This window comes from Triturus cristatus, chromosome 3_1 (genome assembly GCF_964204655.1).
Source record: "Triturus cristatus chromosome 3_1, aTriCri1.1, whole genome shotgun sequence".
Classification (NCBI taxonomy): domain Eukaryota; kingdom Metazoa; phylum Chordata; class Amphibia; order Caudata; family Salamandridae; genus Triturus; species Triturus cristatus.
In genome coordinates, this window is record NC_140583.1 from 446,626,322 (window position 1) to 446,648,771 (window position 22,450).

The 22,450-nt window shown below is 48.0% G+C and overlaps 1 protein-coding gene across 1 annotated transcript in view; it reads left to right on the forward strand.

Annotated features, from left to right (window-relative positions):
- The window catches only part of TRPM7 (transient receptor potential cation channel subfamily M member 7), a 2,096,104-nt gene that overhangs the window by 2,029,904 nt on the left and 43,750 nt on the right, over positions 1-22,450 (forward strand). The window contains exon 37 of the mRNA XM_085644243.1: positions 2,327-2,378. Within this exon, the coding sequence (XP_085500369.1) occupies positions 2,327-2,378 (52 nt within the window). The remainder of the gene's footprint in view (positions 1-2,326; positions 2,379-22,450) is intronic.

Below are 22,450 nucleotides of genomic sequence, written 5' to 3' on the forward strand. Positions count from 1 at the left end.
CTATTGTCCCTTTTCTGGGACCTCTGTTTCTGACGGATTCATGGACTGCGGTGTTCAGTTTATCGTCTTGTTGCAGACATTTCTAAACTTTCTTCCGTTCTGCACTGCCCTTTCTGGCTCTGTGTCTTCTTCTGCCCCTGACTGGACAAGGAATGTTTTGTGCCATTCCCTGACGGATTGTGATGCCTTTGCCTCCCTTGCTAGTGCTCCCTTTTGGGGCTTCATAGGTCTGGTGTCAGCCGCGCTGTCGCTGCTGTTCCCACCGTGATTCGTCCCTGTTGTTGACGGAGAAGTTCTTTTGGGACTCCACTGCGGTATGGCTTTGGTATCTATTCTAAGTTAAGGACTGTGCCGCTAGATGTCTCTATCGGAAGAACGAGTTACTTACCTTCTGTTACGACGTATCTGGTAGAGACACAGTCTAGCCGCAGATTCCTTAACACCAGCCCATCCTCCCCGCTCTGCGAAGGCCTTTTCAGGTGGGGTTCTCCCACCTCGCCTCCTTACAGGTGGCCTTGGTCTTCCCGGGGGTGCTCTTGTGACCTCCCTCTGCGGCAGTGTGTGTCATTTTGTTTTGGGCTTCTGGTCCTCCACCCATTCTCGTTTTTGGGTGGCTAGGTTCTGTGATTTTCAATGCTGCTCCGCATAGGTTCCCCCCAGCGTGGAGATTCTCATTTTTTCCTGCCCTCCCTCCGCCCTCGTCCGTATCTCCTTGTCTATGCTGCAGTCAGTTGTGTTGAGTTTCTCTTGGACTGTACTACAGTTCATAGGCCACTGGGGAAGGGGTGTGGTGAACGTTCTATGTGAATGTTCACTTCTGGTCACATGTCGTAGCTCCTGTTGTTTCAGTCTTGTGGGTCATTTCGTTTCCCTCCTGTGGTTGCGATCTGTCCTTCGTTTGTCATGCCATTCGTTTCCGCTGCCGTTGCCTCTAAGAGGGTGGGGGGAAGGCACTGCTCTTCGCTTTGATGGGACTTTGCTGGGGCGGGTGCTCTGGTCTCTCCCTTCAGCCCCTTCTTGTGTTGGGTACTTTTTCAACATATTGTTGTTTCTCATTGTAATGCTTTATTTATCATTCTCATGTTTCTTCTCATGATTGTTTCAACACATTTTTGCTCTTTATTGACACACTGTTCCTATACTCTCGCAGTTTTTATTATGGCTCTGCGTTGTGCCACAGAAAAGTTTCACTGTAGAAAACTGACTTCAGCACGCCGGGGAGGGCCTTTTATGGTTCCATTGACGTCACTTCCATGGACGACGTCAGGACGGAGCCGGGCGTCGCAGCCTCACAGTGTGCAGAGGTGCTGCTGGGGAAAAAAGAGTTTTCTGGATCCAGTCTGACACCTGGGGAATATTCTAAGTTAAGGAATCTGCGGCTAGACTGTGTCTCTACCAAATACATTGTTACCAAAGGTAAGTAACTCCTTCTTCTTTTGCAAAAATACACATTAAAGTGAGGAGCATCTTTTGTTTTTCTGGCCACTCTATGCAAAACCGAGGTCCAAATTAATTGCTCCAATGTACAAGGATTTGAGCTTACCCGCAAGAGAGAAAGAATATAGGATATGCAAAAGCGACACCTCTTCGATTGTGGTTGTGGCGGATTCTACATTTTTGTTCATAATCGGGTTAATTAGATGTAAAACCCTGGATATTGTTTGAAATTATGTCCCCATTTGATTTTCCTTCTCTGATTTTAATTGACTAACCTTGGTGGTTGTTTCTTGTATTTTTCCACATAGCTTGGGCAATCGGATGTAAAGTGTCAGCTATTTTATGAAATTAGGTGCTACTTGCATGTTCTTTTACTTAATTTTAACTTTCTAATTTGATTTTATTTGTATTTTTAGATAGTTAAGATTTTTTTATTACTTAATGCCTGTATTTGTCTTAATGTTTTTATGCTTGTGTTTTTGATGATGAAAAAAAATGTTTCGAACTATCAATAAATTTATGAGTGAATGACCATTCTTGAATGGCAATTTTCACTTTAGCTAGCATCCTTTATGAGAAATGTAGAGGTGGAATTCTGCAACCTGAGAGGTTGGGATGACGTATTCGGACATAAGGATAAACCCTGCAGGCACAGTATTATTCATTGCATGCCAGATAGTGATTGGTACTTTTTTGTGGGACAAGGTGAGCGTCCGTGTGAACAGTGTCCGAGGGTTGGGCACTACTATATCATTTAGTGCTAAAGACTCTTCTAATTGTGGTATAAATCATACCTAGAGTAATGCAGTTTCATATGGACTTCTTCAGATACATAAATTACAATCATGAAATAGCAACTACCAATAATAATATATATATTTATGCACAGGTGTTGGCGAAAATTTAACTGATCCATCTGTGATAAAAGCTGGAGAAAAGAGGTAAGATAATTATTTGACACTTCTATCACTGCTCCTACTTATGAACTGTGTTCACAAACAGTAAACATATTGTTCTCTGACTTACATTTCTCTTTCCAAAATTCTATTTTTAAAGTGATTTCAACTTGCAGATGTGGCAAGTGAAAGATGAATTAGCTAAATACAGCTTCTGCTAAAATGCAACCTACGACATATTAATACAGTGTGGAATACTCTACAGATTGCTCGCTTTAAAATTCTTCCACACAGCCATGTGTAATCTGCCAGCATATATTTAATAGTTTGTAAAATAAATACTTCTTACGTTTTTTATCTGTGACCGACAAGTGCAGAAAATAGAATCACAGTCTCAAGAAACACATTAAAAAGACTACGCATTTAGAGAGCAACTCTCAAAAGAAAGGTCTTGTAATGCTATGCACATTCAATGTTTTTTCCTGCTTTCTCCTGATCTCTAAACGACTGACCATTTCAAGTAACATTTACTTGCATTTTTGGCATTTTTTTATCCAGACCATTCAGATTATTCCATTATCTTTTGTTTCAAGTCTTCTTGCATATTATGTCTTTTGTCCTCAGGCATACCTTTAGCTGGAGACTTATTCCTACAATCCTGGTCTTTCACTAGAAGTATTTATTTCCTGATTGAAAATATATCCTACTATCTTGGGGCATTATTTGAGATGCAGTGCGTGCATATCTGCGTTAGTCAACCTCAAATGTTTGCAAAATCTCTTATGTGTGTGTCCCTATATTTCTGTAGAAGATTAAGATAAAGGTGATTGCAGCATTAACTGAGCGGTATAAGACAAATGTTAAGATAACTCCCTCTCTCTGTACTGCCACATGATAGAAAGCATAAAGATTATATTGACTCTCCCGACTTGGTCTTAAACATGACAATGCCACTTACCCAGATCATGTGAGAGCAGTTACAGAAATACTGATTGAGGATTTAAATGAAGGGTTTTCCAGAAGTAGATAATCCATGCTGTGAATGCAGTATGAGCCACTTGAGAGCTTTAGTTTCTGTGCCAGGTAGTGAAGCTTTTGGGACTGAAGAATTTGTATATCTTCAGACCCCAGTGGGAAGCCCATATAGAGATAAGAGCACAGGATTAATTTGGTCAAATCTTTTTCCTACCAGATATAAGACACTCAGCAGCTTGGAGAGCTGCCTTCAAGAAAACTAGGGGAATTATTGGAATTCCTGTGAGAGTGGACTTCTGTTAGCCTAGTTTAGAAAATAGTCAAGGATTGTACCACCTATTCTGACAGAGACTTCTAACCACAGATTTCTCACCTTAAAATATTCTCCCAGGTGTCAGGCTGGATCCGGAAAACTTCGAAGCAGTACCTCTACACACAAATGTGGCTGCCGGCGCTCCTAGCCGAGGTTGTCAGCGCTGGAAGTGATTTGCATGGGCCCATATAAGCACCACCCGTGCCTTTCCTTCTGTGCCAAAAGCTGTGGATTCTGCCTCATGAAGGTGATGGCATTGGTGGCAGCCCATATGCAGAAGTCCAAGATTCCAGTCTTCTCCATTCCTCTACGAAAGGCTGTTCAAGGTGGCCTCGTCCTGTGCAGTCATAGAAAACCTTCTGACATCGTTGGGGTTTAGTATCGATGGGCCAAAATCACATACGACTCTTTCCCAGACGCTCCCTTTCATCAGAGCCATTCTGGAGCCAGTTTGGTTTCATGCCTTCCCTCTAGAAAAGAGATCTTGTTACATTCAGGCTATGATCCCGATCTTTCAGGCTTAGTCGTGGATCTAAGTGACGTCAACTCTGAGGCTGATGGGACTAATAGCCTCCTGCATCCTTCTGGTCAAGCACACCATTTGGCATCTGCAGACTTTGCAGTGGGATCTAAAGTCCCAGTGGCAACAAAATACAAGGGACTTCTCCAACATTGTCTAGATTGGAAAGGAGACTGGGAAAGACCTGCCGTGGTGGCTACAGGACTGCAATTGGGTCAGCGGCAGGCTGCTCTCCCTTCTCCTCCCAGAGATGACAGTGGGGTGACTGAAGTGTGGCTTCTGGGATGGGACAGACATTTGGGAGAGGTGGAGATCAGAAGTCTCTGGCGGTGGCTCAGCTCTACATCAATTTGTTGTAGTTCAGAGCCATCCACTTGGTGTTGAAAGCCTTCCTCCTATCCATTTGAGGACAGCTAGTTCAGGTGTTTGCAGACAACACCACTGCTATGTGTTACTGCACGCAGAAGTGTGGGATGGGGCCTTGGACTCTCTTCTAGGAGGCCCCTTGCTTCTGGGCGACCCTGGAGTGCGAGGCGATTTTCTGGGTTGTACAGCACCTGGTGAGACCTTGGAGCTTCAGGGCCGTCAAGCTCAGCTGTCCATGCCGGGTGGCTCATAAATGGCGGTTGCAACCGGAGGTGGCACAAGGTCTCTCCCATGAATGGGGAGAACCTTTACTCGATCTGTTTGCCACTGCCGAGAATACACAATGTCAGCACTTCCCAGTTTCCAAGGCAGCTCTCACTAGGACACTCATGCCACGCAGTGTGGAACTTGATACTCCTGTATGCGTTTCCACAAATGCCACTCCTGCCCCACGTTCTCAAGATCATGGCAGACCTGGTCCAAATGATCCTGGTGACCCCAAATTGGGCACAGAGATAATGGTATCCCAAACTCCTGAGCTTGAGCATCTGTCCTCTGATCAGGCTGCCCCTTTTGGAAGATCTCTAGTTGCAGCAGCAGTGCAGGGACCCACACCCAAACCTGCCCACCCCCATGTGTAGAGATTAAGTGGCGGCAGTTGAGTACATTTGACCACACTCTAGAAGTTGTGAATGTTACCATGGCAGCCAGGTGTTCCTCTACTAAATCTGTATTTGCCTGCCGTTGGGACAAATGTGTGGCTTGGTGCACGACCAGTCAGGTCGACCCGTTTCATGCCAAGCTGTCAGGTTTTGTTGTTTCTGTTATCTTTAGCCCAGCAAGGCCTTGGTGTGGGCACTGCTGAAGATTACCTTTCAGTCTTCCTAAGGTTAAGTCTAACCTGTTTAAATCACTAGTTGTGATGCAAGTCCTTAAGGGACTTCAGCGTTTATTTCCCTCTTCAGCTTTCATCATGTCCCAGTGACATTTAGTTTAGTTTGTAGGCTTATATAGCGGATGAATCACCCCCGGAGGGGTATCTCAGCGCTCGAGGACATGCAGGAATATTTGTCGCCGTGGACTGGTCTAGAACAAGGCAGTTTTCAAAGCCTTCCTCAATTTCAGGTGGTCTGGGCATTGCCTTAAAGCTGTGGGAAGTTGGTTCCATAAGGAGGGTGCCAGATATGAAAGGGCCTTTCCTTCTGTCCGTGCTTTCTTAAACCTAGGAATCTTGAGCAGTGATTTCGAGCCAGACCGAAGGTCCCTTTGGGGGGTGTATTGATGGAGTTTCTCTGCCAGGTAGGTAGGTCCATTACCCCATATTGCCTTGTGTGTCAGACAACAGATCTTGAACTTCACTTGTTTACGCACTGGTAACCAGTGGAGTTGGTGTAGAAGAGGGAGAAAAGCGGATCTATAAGGGGCATTTAAGACTAAACGTGCTGCAGTGTTTTATAACACCTGGAGGTGGTTCAGAGAGGACTCGTTAGCCGCGATCAATAAGGCATTACAATAGTCTAATTTACTCAACACCAATGTTTGAATGAGGGTCTTTCGCAGTGAATCGGGGAGATAAGGGAAAACTCTTCTTAGCAGGCCCAACACATGAAAGCATGAGCCGACTGTGTGTGTTACATGCTCTTTCATGGTTAAGGCTTAGTTCAGTTTAGTTTTGACTTTCCTTATGTGTTTTCCATTTGGGCTCATGCATAGCTGTACTCTCAGATTGCTTACCCTGCAAAAAGTCTTCTTGGTAGCCATAACATCTGCTCCAGGGTGATCGTACTTCAGGCTTTCTCAGTAAACCCTCTGAACACTGCCTTCTGTCCAGACAAGTTGGTTCTTTGTACTCGTAGCTCCTTTTTGCCTAAAGTAGTGACCCTTTTTCACGTCAGGCAAGCTATCGCCCTTCCGACATTCTTCTTCTATCTCACCCCTCTAAGGAGAAGGAACAACTTCATCACCCTGATCAAAAGAGAGTTCTTTGTTTTATATCAATCGTACCTGAGAGCACCGTATGGACGATCACCTCTTTATCAGATAAATGGAAGTGAAGAAAGTGGTGCAGAAAAGAACCGTTTCCTGCTGGATCTGGCTCTGCTTAAATATCTTTAATGCACTGGCAAAGAAGCAGCCTTCAGAAGGCTTGTGGGCTCCAGCCATATCCTTTACCGAATCAGAGATATTAGATGGTATCAATGGTCTGACTTGCAATAAAGCCCCGGGACCTGATGGGATTTCCCCAGATCTCTTTAAGTCAGACCCCCATTTTTGGGCACCCATCCTTTGCCCGGTTTTCAACGCGGCTGCCACAGAAGGATGTCTGAACAGTTGGGCATTGTCAACTATAGTGCCGGTCTTCAAGAAAGGCAATAGAAACGACACTAGCTGCTATAGACCAATATCACTTATTGATTCGGTTGTGAAGGTAATAGGGCGGGCTATCTTAAACAGGCTGAAGGAATGGGCGGCTGACAATACGTTTATAACCGATTGTCAGTATGGTTTTCACGCAGGGCGTTCTACCATCACACAGTGTCTAAACCTATACCTACTACTTAATAAATATACTGTGGTGCATTCTGGCTCAATCCACCTCGCCTTCATGGACCTCTCATCTGCTTTTGATTGTGTCAACAGGTCAAAGCTATGGCAGGCCATGGAGGCGAGTGGTGTAGATGTGGGGTTGATTAACTTTTTACGAGACCTACATTCTTCAACCCGTGCCAATGTTAGGTACGGTAAAGACCTGAGAGTCACGCATGACTTTTCAATTAATAAAGGTGTTAGACAGGGATGTATCATGGCCCCGTTTTTATTTAATTTTTACATTAATGACCTTGAGAGGACCCTGTTAGAGACTGGTGCAGATTTTCCGCGTATAGCTGGACGGGGTATACCCGTTCTGCTATATGCGGATGATGCCGTACTACTAGCCAGAACGGAAATTGGGCTTCAGACCCTGCTAAACTCCTTTTATGGATTCATGAATAAGCTAGATTTAAAAATCAATTGTACAAAGTCCTATACTATGAGCTTGGGCAAACGCTCTAGTAAGACAGTTACCTTTAAAACAGGAGGAGATCTAATTCCTAGCACCAAGGTGTTCTCTTATTTAGGTGTCTTATTCGACGACAAACTTAAGTTGGATGCCGCGATACACAAAAAAAGGGGGGAGATGGCTCGGGCCAATGCTGCAATCTTTAACTTTGCTTCCAAAATAGGGAAGAAACCAACTGGGGCTATGCTTCAGGTTTATAGAGCAAAGAGTATCGCCATAGCATCTTATGGTAGCGAGCTGTGGGGACGTGGTGTGACCAAACCTATACAGGTCGTGGAAAATAAGCGTTACTGAAGGTAAGTAACTTGTCCATTAAGATCCTGTTCAAGAAGAAGGTTTAATCCCTGTAATAATTAAGGATTTTTTTACCATATTTTTAATGCGACTTTGGATGTAAAGCCGTTTGTCAAAGGTTAATCCATAAGATTTGGAACTTTGGTCTGTTTAGTCAGCAAATTCTGTTGTGCCCTGCTACGTTTTACCAGCATGGCAGAAGAGGGAGGAGCAATGAGTAGTAACTTAGTTTTAAGGGCATTCAGTTTTAGATAGTGTTGGGTTATCCCAGCATTGATTTTTTCGGTCGAGCCTAGACAGCGCGTGTGCTGTCTGCAAGACCTATTGTTATCTCTTATGTTAGTTTGTGGCATGTCCATGAATTGCCATTGGCTGGTACATGTGGCATTCTGAAATGGTGGCATTTCATTGGTGTTTGTCTCTCCATTCTGTCTGTTCCCGCCCCATGGCGATTTCCCAGATTGTTTATTTTGGTCGTCCCAACAGACGTCTATCTCAACTCCTCATGCGCCTTCACAACGAGATGGCCCATCCTTTCGCCTCCCATCTAGTATGCAGCCCATCCTTTCCTTGGTCATCCTATCATAATGCTTCCTCATGGCACGGCATTCATTAACTGCTTTTGTTTACCCGAGTATCTCAGTTTTGAACAGCTTTTGTTTACCTGAGTGTCTTAGCTTCAGCCAGTTCAACTATTTACAAATAGGCATCGTTTCATTTCCTTTTATGTTGTGATGTTGTTTAATTTGAATTAGTATTTAATTTGTTACATCTCGAAGCTGACACCTGAGACAAGAACAGTGGTCTCCAGTCCCAAAGTCAACAGCTATGTATATTGTGCTACAGTCAGCCACATTCGGCACCAACTATAAAGTTTGCTAAGTTGAACGGCGATCTGAATGGGCGGAAATGTGGCATGTTCATTCTATAAAACAAGCATTTGCAATGCAATAGGTCTCGCAACTACGCGAGTTTGAGCTGTTGGCATTGTAAATGATAATGCCTTTTATTTTTGTTCTGGTTTTTAAAACAAAAATAAAAGGCATTGTCATTTACAATGCCAATAGCTTAAACTCGCGTAAATGCAAAACCTGTTGCATTGCAAATGCTTTTTCTTTATCCAGGTGACTGATATCTTCTTGGTAGAAGACTTTCATGTTAGTTGTGTCAAAAACATATTGGTGGTGTATGCTGGAAGTTCTCAGTATAGCACTCATGGCTTCCAAGTTGAAGAGTGAGGATGTTAATATGGATCCTTCAGAAATCTTTTTTAGGTCGAGCCTACAGCACTTGCGCTGTTAGGCGATCTGTTGTCAGTACTTTGTGAGATCTGACTCCACCCACCGCTTTGGATTGGCTTTTGACTGTGTCATTAATAAAACGTAGCCTGCAAATGGCTACTGGTGGGTGCATGTCCCACCTTTTACGAGAAGTTCACTCCCATTGAGTATTCCCACGGGAGCGAGCAGTGGCGCGCACACCACTTGCGTGCCTTGTTTTCAATTGCAATGTAACCCATTCTTTCGACATGGGCGTGGCATCGGCACTGATGTCAGGAGAGTCCATGTGCTCTCATTCTTCAGCTGGTTTTATTTTGGTTTCACGTCCGCTTGACTGTAGCTTGTTACCACTATTCAGCTGTTTATTCCTGACACGTAGAAACAACTAGTTGCTAAAAATACACCTGCTGCAGCTCTTCATCCTTCCAGGAGGGGAACTGGGGCGACTGTAACTATAACAGTAATTCATAATTTCACTACAAGCAGCGTTTGGCTTGCATTGTTCGCTTGCAGATAGTGCCAGAACCAGTACTGCTGCCCCTGGTTAAAGTTTGCTTTTAATTCACAGTATAGCCCTCCGAGTCCCATCCCCGCTGGAGAGACTTGGTACAGGCTAGGGCAGAAAGGGGTGGAGAGGGTGTGCGAGTCCATTATAGGGCCTGTCTACGTGCATGGAAGGTCCTGACTGCAGGCCTTCTGCCTCACTGGAAGGGGTCTCTTGGCATGACACTGGAGACCATGGAGAGTGTGGAACAGGTGGACTCGGAGGGCAAGGGTCGTGGGCTGAAGGCCACCAAGGAGTCATAGGCCAGACACCATATTTGCGTAGCTCGCTTACGCCACTGTGGTCTAAGAAAGATAGGTCCCCTTAACCATGGGTCTAGCAAAGGCAGAAGTGCCAAGGTCATGGTTTGAGATAATCCATATAAGTTATATTTAGAGTTTTTCAGGCCCTTATGTCAAAATATTACTCTGCACATAGATACCAAGTGGCCCCAGGGCATGTGTGATACCGGTTGCCAAATCCTGACTGGGGAAACAAGAGCGTATTGCAAACTGGAACTTGCGGTCTTACTTTTACCAAAATGTAAGTAAGGCCGCAAGAATAATTCATGCATGAGGCATGTTAAATCTGGCCTGACATGCCAGAAACTGAGTAAGGGGCCTTTGCTGTCCCGGTGATATGTGGGTGGAAGAGGAGGAAACAAGACATCTCAGGATGACAAAAAGGAACATCTCTTCTCCGTCCATGGTAAGTATTGTCAGGCCGCGCTTGGTTTCTGAAAAATACAAATACGTTGGGCGAATGATCATGTCTAAAGGATGCAGATGAGACACACATGCACCTGCAATTCAAAGCAATATCGAGCACTTATAAGCATATGCTCAAAACATTTGATTTCTCCATGAAAAATTACATTTTTTAATGTAACAATCAAAATCGTTTCCTCTTTGTATTAAAATCTTGTTACTTTGTGTCACTTCAAAGCTGAACATCTTAATATAAACAATTACACGTGACTTTACAACACTTAAACATCCTTTTTCGATTTCTCTGATAATGTAGAATGTTTTTGTCGTTTTGGATGGCACTAGATGAGGGGACGCTTCACAGCACTAGGAAAGACTGAACATGATCACATAAATCTAGGATCCCGGGATGGGAAAGTGCACTCAAGCCTCCATGTGCACAGCTCTTAATGTTAGCACAAATACCTGTATCTGACATTATAAATCATCAGTGATATTCCTTTGATGAAATCCATATATAAAGAGTGACGTATCAGAGGGCGCAGCTTGTTAACAAGCTTTGCGTTCCTCTATCTGTTTTATTGCATGGCAGGTATGATTGAATATGTATAAACACATTGCATGTTTATTTAATATATGGTCATGCATTGCCTCTAACATTCGACACTGCTGTGCCTTGACAGACAAAAAATTGATAGACATGAATGTTTAGTTTACATATAACCATATTTATTGCATAGAATACATATATTTTAAATTAATTGCTTTCTGTAATATATGTAGTAACGTCTGTACCGCTACATTAACTGGATAATAGGTGCCTGGCGCCAGTTGGTTGGCGCTATACAACATTAATAAATGAGTGGTTTGTTCGTGCTTCAGGGAACTGAGTACATATGAGGGATCCCAAGTCTTCTCACATGTAAATTGGGTCCAAGGGTAAGAGCATAAGGTTGACTTTACAACCAATCACCATAAGGGTTGTTTGGACTGATACAGGGTGTACACTAGAACTAGTGACATCATATATCAGGCCAACTTCTCACAGCTTGGACCAGGTGCCCATCAGAACGTCCGTCAGTGCTTCATTGAACTGCAGCAGAGGCTCCGAGGAGCTTACTGGCGGTTGAAGCACTTCAGTGAGGAGAGTAGTCCTCACGGCCACAGCAGAGAGCTCCAGCCCAAAGGCTTCGGCCACCTTGCGCAGCACCACAGAATAGGTAGCACCCTCCTCCGTAGCCACGGAGGGAGGAGAGATAAAGCCAGTGTCAGGGGAGGTGTCAAGACCACTGGCATCCCCCAGCTCTTCTGTCCAGTCCTTAGATAACTGGCACTGCTGTGCCAGAGGGGCCTCAGACCCCTCCCAGTCGTCCCCATCATCCGACTCCTGGTAGACAGGTGGAATGGTCGGAGCCGGGCGGAGGATGAACTCGTCAACCATCGGCGCCGAATACGGCACCAGGCGGCGCCGCTCCGATGCTGGGCCCGGACCGGGACTAAACCTGGGGACAACGTCATCCGAAGACTGCGCCAGGGGCAGCACCGAAGTGGTCGACACCGGTGGAGGGGTCGTAAGGTCGACCGGGATCCAGGCCTGGATCCCACAGGGGCCTGCGGCGTCGGGACCAAAGTAGACGACGTCGCCGGGGCTGGAGCTGCCGGCTTGCTAGGCCTCCCAGTCGAGCCTGTGGGGCCAGAAGGCGTGCCGGCAGGCGTCGACGGCGGAGCCAGACTCCTCATGGCCACGAGGAAGTCTCTGATCTCCGCTGGAGTCACGTCAGACCCAGGGACCGGAGGGTATGGGGTCGGACGCAACTCCTGCGGCTCCGACGGAGCCGTGCGGGTGGTGCCACCCGAACCCTCAGCCGAGTCGCGCGACCGGCGAGGGGAGTCAGAAGAGCGATGTCGCCGCTTCGACTTCTTCTTACTGTGCCTCGACTTACCAGAATGCGAGGACTTCGACCCCGACGAGCGGTGATGTCTGCGGCACCGTGACTGGTCCCTCGACCGGGACCGTGAGCGGCGCAGAGCCGACTGCCGGATCTCGAGCAGCTTGCGGGACTGCTCCCGCCTAGCCTTCGAAGTCAAGGCCCGGCAGTCGAGGCACAACTCGGCATCATGGTCGGCCCCAAGGCAGTAGAGACACCGGCGGTGGTGATCCGTGACCGACATCAGGCGGTGACAGGTGTCGCACGTTTTGAATCTAGGCATCCCTACCGGCACCAGAGTCGAGGTCGACTGGAAATGGAACCAAAAGAGTTAAAAAGTTTAGTCAAAAAGTGACTAAAAGGGTATGCTCTTCCCAGATCGGCGCTTACTGGTGCGGAAAAAAGAAGAACTGACGTCAGCGCGCGAGGGCGGTGTCCAAGTACTCCGACGACGTCATCCCGGCGATCACGACGCCGACGACGGACGCAGAGCCACAGACGACGCCTAGCGACGCGCAAGGGTATTGCTGACGAAAAATCTTTCCGGATCCAGCCTGACGCCTGGGGATATTCTAAGGTGAGGAATCTAACTAACGTGTTTCTTACAGATATATACGTACCGAAGGAAGTAACTTGTTCTTTAGGACAGTGGGGGGGGGGTAACAGTACGCAGTGCTGGGGTGCCACATAAAAGGATATGACTTAGTTATAACTCCCAGAACATTCAGTGGTGATGGCTACAAACCCGTTTCCGGATGATTGACACAGTTACCTGTGGTATCTATATTTTAAAGGAGCCCTGTGCTGGTAATAACAGTACTTATTTGTTGTAAATCCCACATAACTTATATTAGGAAATCCATACTGCTTGTCTGCTTGATGAGGGCTGCTTGGGGTTTGACATCTGTTCTAACTATTATAGCAGGTAGATGGGGACGCGAGCAGTAACAGGCTGAAACGGAGAGCGACTGAGAATTCCCTCATGGGAAGCATGCTCTGCAGCCATCAAATCGCGTAACCCCGCAGCGCCCTTTAGTGGGCGGAGGACCGCACCACGGCCTCAGGATTGGAAGCCAGCCACGTAAGGAGCGCCAAACGGTCCCGCGACATAATTAAGGTCACTGAAAGAATGACAATGCATAAACACATACAGCTGCTTCCTAAGCGCAGCGCTTTACGTGAGAAATATTCAGCCCAAAGTAAGTAACAATAAAATGGTACTTAACTAGCTGCCGAGCAGCGAAGAAAGAGGGATTGCAGGAAGTGACATGGAGTAATATACAGCCTGGAATGTGTGCACTGTGAAAGGACTAATGAAATTTGCTTTTCTGATTTTTTTTCCCTGGTTTCATGGGAAATGTAGTTTTTTTTGTGTTAATGGCTGCTGTTTATGAATTTGGTGATTAAAGCGAAGAATAGATAGCATAATCCTCGCCTCCGGTCCTGACATAGAATTGTAAACCCCCTGTATCACCAATAATAATAATCTGAGGACTGTAAGTAGGACCACTGTAATTATGTGATTCTGCAGCCTTGTCTCTTTCCACTTGATTACAAATTTGCCACAAAATCCACCATCACCTGGATACTTTGCATATTTGAACAAAATAATTTTTTCCAGTTAAAGCGGACCATAAATTATTTAACACGTGATGACACGTGTTTCCATTCAGTAGAAAGCCATTTGCAAAAGCTCAGTGGTCATCTTTCGATTGTATGTATTTTGGTGTTTAACTGGTATTAATCAGGTAAAATATTTGCCTAAAAATTGTTATAAAGTGTAAAATGGCCAAATGATGCATTAATATCGTCACAAAATATTGTGCCTTATGTCACACAATTAGATTTTTCTTGACACTTAATTTAGTCAACCCTGCCACATAATTTGGTCCTTTGCTGCCAAATAATTGTTCTTGCCGTGACTATAATATCCCTATGATGATTCTGCAATCCTGTGGTTTGCTAGGTCCATTCTTCCTTATCAGTCACACTGTTACTGATGGATACATCTGCCAGTGGATTCCTCACCTTGAGAATATCCCCTGCACCAGCAACATTCGAAATTTTTTCATAGCTCTCCACGCTGACAAGGACGACGTCACAATAGCATGGCTCCGCACGCGGCTCCGCTGACGTCACTGGAGCCATAAGAGAGCCTCGTCGGCATGATGACGTCAGTTCCCTTTTTTCCGCGCTGTCGACGCTAACGGTTTTCTGGGACTTTCCGTAGCTTGTCTAGTTACATTGTTTTTCTGGATTGTGTTTCTGATCCTCTCTTGCTTCTTTCCTGAAGATGTCGTCAAGGAAGTCAGGGTTCAAGCCCTGTAGAGAGTGCGGAGGACATATGTCCATCACGGATCCTCACGAAGATTGTGTCTGGTGCCTGTCGTCGGATCACGACGTCGAGGGGTGCTCTTGCTGCCATAGGATGAACCCGAAAGCTTTAAAGGAGAGAAAGGCCAAGCTGTTCATAGCGAAGATGAGGAAGGAGAAGAGAGGTCGAAGGCGGTCGAGGTCCAGGTCGAGCTCGGGTTCGAAGTCGACGTCGGGTAATGCTTCAAAATCAAAGAAGCATAAGAAGAAGAGGCACGGCTCGCGACGCCGTTAAGATAAGGAGACGGCTCCGAAATCGACTTCTCCAGTTCCTCGGCGTCGTAAGGACTATTTTTCTCCTTCGGCTTCGATTCCGGCTTCACCCGTTTGTCCGGCTTCGCCTGCAGCTTCTCCGGAGCGTTCTCCAGCTCCGGCTCCATCTCCGACGCCGACTCATTCTCCGGCTCTGGTGGAAGAGGCTCCGGTACCTGATGAGTCTTCGACTCCATTGGCTCCACCGTCGGCGCTGATTGGCCCAAGTCCGGTAATGCCTCAGCCTGAGCCTTTATCGAGCCCTTACCCGCCTTTCCCTGGCCCGGGTCAAGTCCCATCGCATTACTTGAATGCCATGTATGGTGTCTTTTCTAGAGCAATGCACCTCTCTGGAGCACCTTCGGGTCCCATGGGTCCAATGGCCTTTAATTTGGGGGTTCCTCAGGCCTATGCTCAGGCTCCCTTTATGCCATTGCTTCCAGCGGCGCTGTTCTGGCATTTCCCGGCGCCGAAGACGTCTACGTCGTTCCCTTCATCTCCGGCTCCAACTCGACCTCGTTCGGCTCCGGCTGTGCCTCTGGATCCGTGTTCGACGCTGGCTCCATCGGAGTTGTGTGACTTATTTGAAGACCTAAAGGAGGCAAGTGGCCTTGATATGTCCCCAGAATGGGAGCTTTCTCCGCCTTCAGATGCTCCCTCTAAGGATGTGGTTCCTTACCACACAGTTATAAGGAAGGCAGCGGAGCTCTTAGACTTGCAGCTCCCAACGGCTGAATTTAAGTCCAACATCTTGACGGAGGTTCTTCATTCTCCCTCCACTGTTGTAGAACCTTTGCTTCCTTTTAATGATGCCATCACTGAGCCAGTTATGGAGGTTTGGCGTAAGCCCTATTCGGCTCCAGCAGTGTCTAAATCTGTTGCTAGGAGGTACAGGGCGGCTCCAGGAGATCCGGACTTCCTGACAGCCCATCCTTCTGAGAGTCTGGTGGTTCAAGCTGCCTGTTCGAAGAAGTCTTCTGTAGCATTTCCTCAAGTTCCTAGTGATAGAGAGTCAAAAAAGCTTAAGCTTGACCAATCGGCCAAGAAGGTGTTCTCCTCGGCAAGTATGGCCTTGAATGCCACCTGCCTTTTGGGCCGTTACACCCACGTCCTGATGAATTCTGCAAAACAGCTGGCTCCTAAATTGTCTGAGGAAGACAGGCAGAATTTTAATAAGGTCTTGTCGGACACTCAAGCAGCCGCACAACCGGTTATTCAGAGTGGTTTGGACACTGTGGACTCTGTTGCCAGAATCATGGGCTCCTCGGTTGCCACAAGAAGAAGTGCTTGGCTTACGTCATCGGAGTTCTCTCCAGATGTGCAGGCAACACTTCTATACCTACCCTTTGATGGTTCTGGACTGTTTGGAAAGAAAGCAGATGCAGCCTTGGAAAGGTTCAAGGACCGCAAAGCCACAGCTAAGTCTCTGGGCCTGCAGGCGCAGCCTAGAGGTTCCTCTTTCGCAAGGTACAGAGGTTTTGGGAGGTCGTCCTTTCGGACCTACAGGCAGCCTCAGCAGCAGCAGCAAAATACCCTGTATAAGACCTACAGGGGCAGGAACAGAGGTCGTCCACTAGGTCGTCAGCCCTCCTCCTCCTCCTCTTCTACCTCCCTCCTTTTTGCCACTGCAAAGCAGTCCTAGATCCACCATTCTGGATCATGTTGGTCCTGTGGGTGGTCGGCTTACCCATTTTCTGCATGATTGGGAATCGGTCACTACAGACCTTTTGGTTCTAAATCTTGTGGAAAATGGGTATGCTCTTCCCTTTTGGGAATTCCCTCCAAATTACCCTTCTTGCCAAGGTGCTTGATCGGAGGACCACCTTATTCTCCTGCCGGAGGAAGTCCTAACATTACTGAAAAAAGGTGCGATAGAGGTTGTTCCAGAGCGGGAAAGGGGTCAGGGATGCTACTCCCGGTATTTCCTGACACCCAAAAAGGATGGCGGGCTGCGTCAAATCCTGGATCTCAGGATCTTGAACCTTTTTCTGAAGCAGGATAAGTTCAAGATGCTCACCCTTGAGCAGGTTCTTCAAGCGCTGCAACAGGAGGACTAGATGGTGTCGATAGACTTGCAGGATGCGTATTTTCATATTCCGATCCTGGAGTCGCACAGGAAGTATCTCCGTTTTACGGTAGGGTCGCAACATTATCAGTTTGCGGTTCTCCCGTTTGGCCTTAATACTGCACCTAGAGTCTTCACCAAGGTGATGGCAGTGGTGGCAGCCCATCTCAGAAGGTCGGGGATTCCAGTTTTCCCCTATCTGGACGACTGGCTGATCAAAGTGGAGTCACCAGAGAAGGTGCTACATCATCTGCAGGTTACAACTCAGCTGCTGTACAAATTGGGTTTCTCGATAAACGAGCCCAAATCTCACCTGGTGCCCTCTCAGCGCAACCTGTTCATGGGGGCGGTACTGGACACTACTGTGTGTCGAGCATTCCCACCTCCACAAAGGATTCTCGACATACAGGAAATAATTCCCTTGTTTTACAATGGAGCGGTTGTTCCAGTCCTGAAGTTCCTTCGTCTGCTCGGTCTGTTTGCTTCCTGCATTCTGTTGGTCAACCATGCATGCTGGCACATGAGGGCGCTCCAGTGGTGCCTCCGCAGGCAGTGGTATCAGCACAACGGAGATCTCAGGGAGTCTGTGAGGATCTCCAGAGAAACTGCAGCGGATCTGTCTTGGTGGAGCATGGAGGGCAATCTGTCTTCCATCTGCCTCCATCGGTGGCCACAGTGATAACGGATGCATCCACTTTGGGGTGGGGTGCGCCTCTGGGGGATCTGGAGATCAAGGGTCTTTGGTCTCCAGAGGGAAGGTTGCTTCACATCAACCTTTTGGAGTTGCGGGCGATTTGGCACTCAAGGCCTTCCTTCCTTCGCGGTCAGTCGGTTCAAGTCCTGACGGACAACACTACCACAATGTGGTATGTCAACAAGCAGGGAGGAGTGGGGTCGCATTGTCTCTGCAGTGAGGCTCTGCGTCTCTGGTCCTGGGTTCAGGATCATCAGATTTGTCTGATGGCAAATCATCTGACCGGAGTTCTGAACGTGCGTGCAGACAGTCTCAGTCGGCAGTTCTCTGCCGACCACGAGTGGAGGCTCCATCCGGAGGTGATTTGTCACGTCTTTCGGACGTGGGGAACTCCTTGGGTGGACCTGTTTGCCACTCATGAGAACGCTCACTGCCCGTCATTCTGCAGTCTCCAGTATCTGATGCAGGGAGCTTTGGGGGGAGCGTTTCAGTTGAGATGGGACTCGCATCTCCTTTATGCGTTTCCTCCCATACCCTTGATTCCTCGGGTTCTCAGGAAGAATCGCCAAGACCGGGCCCAAGTCATATTGATGGCCCCGGATTAGCCAAGAAGGGTGTGGTATACAGATCTTCTCCACCTCTCCTCTTGCCCTCCACTCCGTCTCCCTCTCAGGGCAAACCTCCTCTCGCAGTCGCAGGGGCAGGTTCTACACCCCCACCTCCAAAGCTTACACCTTCATGCCTGGAGATTGAACAGGGCAACCTGAATTCTTTTTCTCTCCCGCCTGACGTGGTGGACGTGATTTTGTCTGCCAGGCATCACTCCACCAAGTCTTATCTATTCCTATAGTTGGTCCAAATTTGTCCATTGGTGTGGGGACAAGTCTATTGACCCTTTAAGGGCTCGTTTATCCAACATCTTTCAGTTTGCTGTAGCTACTGTGAAGGGTTATTTATTAGCTTTGTCTGCATTCCTTTGCTTGCCGAATCAGCCGTCCTTGTTTAAATCACCTATTGTGTTACGGTTCATTAAGGGCCTTACCAACAAATTTCCGCCCACTCCATTTATTGTGCCTCAATGTGACTTAAATCTTGTCTTAACTTATTTGATGGGTTCTCCCTTTGAACCCTTGCACAAGTGTCCCTTAAGGCGATTGTCTTTTAAAACAGTTTTTCTCATTGCCATTACCTCGGCAAGGAGGGTAAGTGAGCTTCGAGCTCTGAGTTCGAAACCCCCGTTCTTGACCATTCATGCTGAAAGAATGGTACTCAGGACCAGGGCTGCTTTTCTGCCTAAGTTGGTAACTCCTTTCCATCTGGGGCAGTCCATTACCCTTCCTACCTTCTATCCTCCCCCTCACCCTTCCAAGGAGGAGAAGCGGCTTCACCGCTTGGACTCTAAAAGGGCGGTGAGTTTTTACCTCGATAGAACTAAAGACTTTCGAGTGGATGACCAGCTCTTCGTGGGCTTCATTGGCTGCAGGAAAGGCAGAGCGGTGCACAAGCGCACCCTTTCCAGATGGATTATCTTGTGCATCAAGATCTGTTACTCTTTGGCCGGTAAGGAACCTCCAGAGGGTATAAGGGCTCATTCTACCAGGGCAAAGTCTTCTACATCTGCCTTATATAGAGGTGTTCCTGTGGAGGAAATTTGTAGAGCGTCAACTTGGGCCTCCCTCCACACTTTCGCAAAGCATTACTGCTTAGATTCCGAGGTGAGGAGGGACGGACACTTTGCACGTTCCGTCCTTCAGGACTTTTTGGTATAGAAGGGTGGATACCCTCCTCGGAGAGTGGGGACTGCTGTGGGAATCTATTCACAAGGTGAGGAATCCACTGGCAGATGTATCCATCAGAAGAACAAGTTACTTACCTTCGGTAACGCTTTTTCTGGTGGACCCACCCGCCTCCCGGTTGTCCACCCTTGTATACCTACAATAGTGATAATGTGACAAAATGTATCTGTTACTGTCAAAGGAAGTGTGTTATTTCTTTTGCTTTCCTGCCTTGACTTCACACTGTGTGTGTTGGGTTGAAAATTATGTACTGTGTATACTGTAAATATATATTGTTGCCGGTCTGTCCGTGTGCCTCGAAGGCACGGAAAAAAAGGCCGGAACTGACGTCATCACGCCGACGAGGCTCTCTTCCTATTGTGACGTCGTCCTCGTCGGCATAGAGAGCTACGAAAAAATTCGGAATGGTGCTGGCGCAGGGGATATTCACAAGGTGAGGAATCCACAGGCAGATACTGTATCCACCAGAAAAAGCGTTACCGAAGGTAAGTAACTTGTTCTTCTTGCTCACTCTTCTGGCAATCGCTCACCCACTGTACCCTCCTAAAACAATTGTACCCGCGCATCACGGGCCTCAGAATTCTCACTTTCTTTTTTACCTATTTTTCACTTTCTGTAGGATTTCACCCTCAATTCTTGTCCAATATTTCACTTCCTGTATCCAGTGTCTACTACTGGGGGCCATGGTGGATTTCTACACAAACGCTATATATCTCCTGGCAAGGCTTAAAGCCTCCTCCATACATTTGCTTTGACATTCCTTTTTCTTCAGTCTCTGCAGTAGCCCCAGTATACATTTTCCTGGTGTCATGTCTTCAGGCTCCTTCATTCATGCTGTATTGGAGTATGGAACAGAAGCCCCGACCACTCTCCGACTATATTTGTCATTAGCTTGTGTCATTGTCCTTTGTAAATACTGCCTTTTGATTCGTACATAGGCTGGCCCTTTTACTTTGGTTGTTACGCGGTGAGTCTTTTTATCTGAAAGAGACACGTTAGTGATAGATTCCTTACCTTAGTATCCCCAAGCGTCAGACTGAATCCGGAAAGTTTTTCTTCAGCAGTACCCCTGCGCGTCTGTAGGCGTCGTCGTACGGCTCTGCATACGTCGCTGGAGCTACTTAGACGCGCTCACGCACACTGACGTCAGTTCTTCCTTTACCGCGCCAGCAAGCACAGATCCGGAGAGAGCGGTACCACCAGTCATTTTTTGACTGTGTTTTTGGGACTTTTTTGTCTCTGTTTTCAAGTATATATCACTCTACAGGTGCATAGGGATGCCCGGTTTTAAGTCCTTCGTGGCCTGTCCCCGCACGATGTTGGTGACGGACCCGCACCGTGAGTGTCTCTACTGTGTGGGGCGCGACCACGACTCCGGGTCGTGCCCCCATAGCTGGGCCATGGCTCCGAAAACTTTGCAGGAGCGGTCCCGGAAGTGGTGGAGGCCCGGGAGTCGGCTCTGCGCCGTTCAAGGTCCCGGTCCCGTGGGAGGTCGAGGGACCGGCCGCGGAGCCATCACCATAATTCGAAGTCTTCGCACTCTGGGTCAGGTAAGGCAAAGCACAAGAACACGAAGAAGTGTCGGCGCTCTTCGCCTTCCCCTAGCCGGTCGCTCAATGCGGCTAAGGGTGCAGGTGGCACCGCTCCGGCGGAGCCTACGCAGTCTCCGATGGCCTACCCGCCACTGGGTCCATTAGCGACTCCGGCCCAGCTGCAGGAGTTCCTGTCAACCATAGCAGGTGTCTTTGGACCATCCGGCACCGCCGGTGCACCTTCAGCCACCGCGGACCCAGCCGGGGGTCCTCGTACTTTGATGTCTCCAGCTCCGGCCCGCGACGCCGGCCTGCATGCCGAGGGACCCCCGTGGATCCAGGCCTGGATCCCCGTCCATGCCGGTTGGCCCTGTACGACCTCCACCGGCATCTACGCCGCCAGCCGCAGCCCCAACCGCCTCCGTTCCCGGTTTCCTCCCCGGCGTGGAGCCGTTGCTGGAAGGGTGTCTATCCCTATATCCACTGACGTCCATATGTTCCACCTGTTCAGCAGGCTGTGGAGAACGGGGAGGACTGGGACGGGTCTGAGGACCCTCTCGCAGCTCAATGCGAGTTAGACCCGGACTGGTATGAGGATCCGGGGGATGGAGGTGACCAGGATTATGCTCCGGAACCTGGTGCACTGTCTCATTCTACCATGGCTATGGAGGACGGTGGTTCATATTCTATGGTGTTGCGTAGGGCAGCCGAGGCTCTCCACCTCAAGCTCCCTACTGTGGCCGTCATGACTAACCTCCTGACAGAGGCGCTTCGGCCAGCTTCTGCTTCTACGGAGCCGCTGCTGCCCTTTAATGATGCCCTCTTTGACGTTCTTTTGGGCACCTGGTCCAGGCCCAACACAGGGGCTCCCGTGGACAAGAACGTGGCCCGACTCCATCGCCCGTCCCCAGGTGACCCTGTTTTCCTCTCCCAGCATCCCACTCCCGAGAGCTTGGTTGTCCAAGCCTCAGCGTCACCAAGCGCATACCCTTCCGCACCTCCAGACAGGGAATCCAAGAAACTGGAGCAATTTGGGAAGAAGATTTCTTCTTCCGCCAGTTCGGGCCTGTGGTCTGTGAACACCGGGGAATTCTCTTCAGAACCCTTCTCTTTACCTTGTGGGGTCCCACAGGGGTCCTCTTTAAGCCCCACATTGTTTAATGTATATGTCTCCTCCCTGGCACCGCTCATTCAGTCTTTCGGGTTAAGCCTGACCTCTTATGCCGACGATACACAAATCGTGGTTTCTCTACAAACACATGATTGGCAAAATACGGCATTTCGTTTCAGGGACTGTATGAGCGCTGTCGGGAATTGGATGGCCCGAAACTGTCTGAAATTGAACTCTAACAAAACTGAGGTGGTTTACTTTGGCAATGCTCCTACGTTCTGGACCCCGGAGTGGTGGCCTGACACC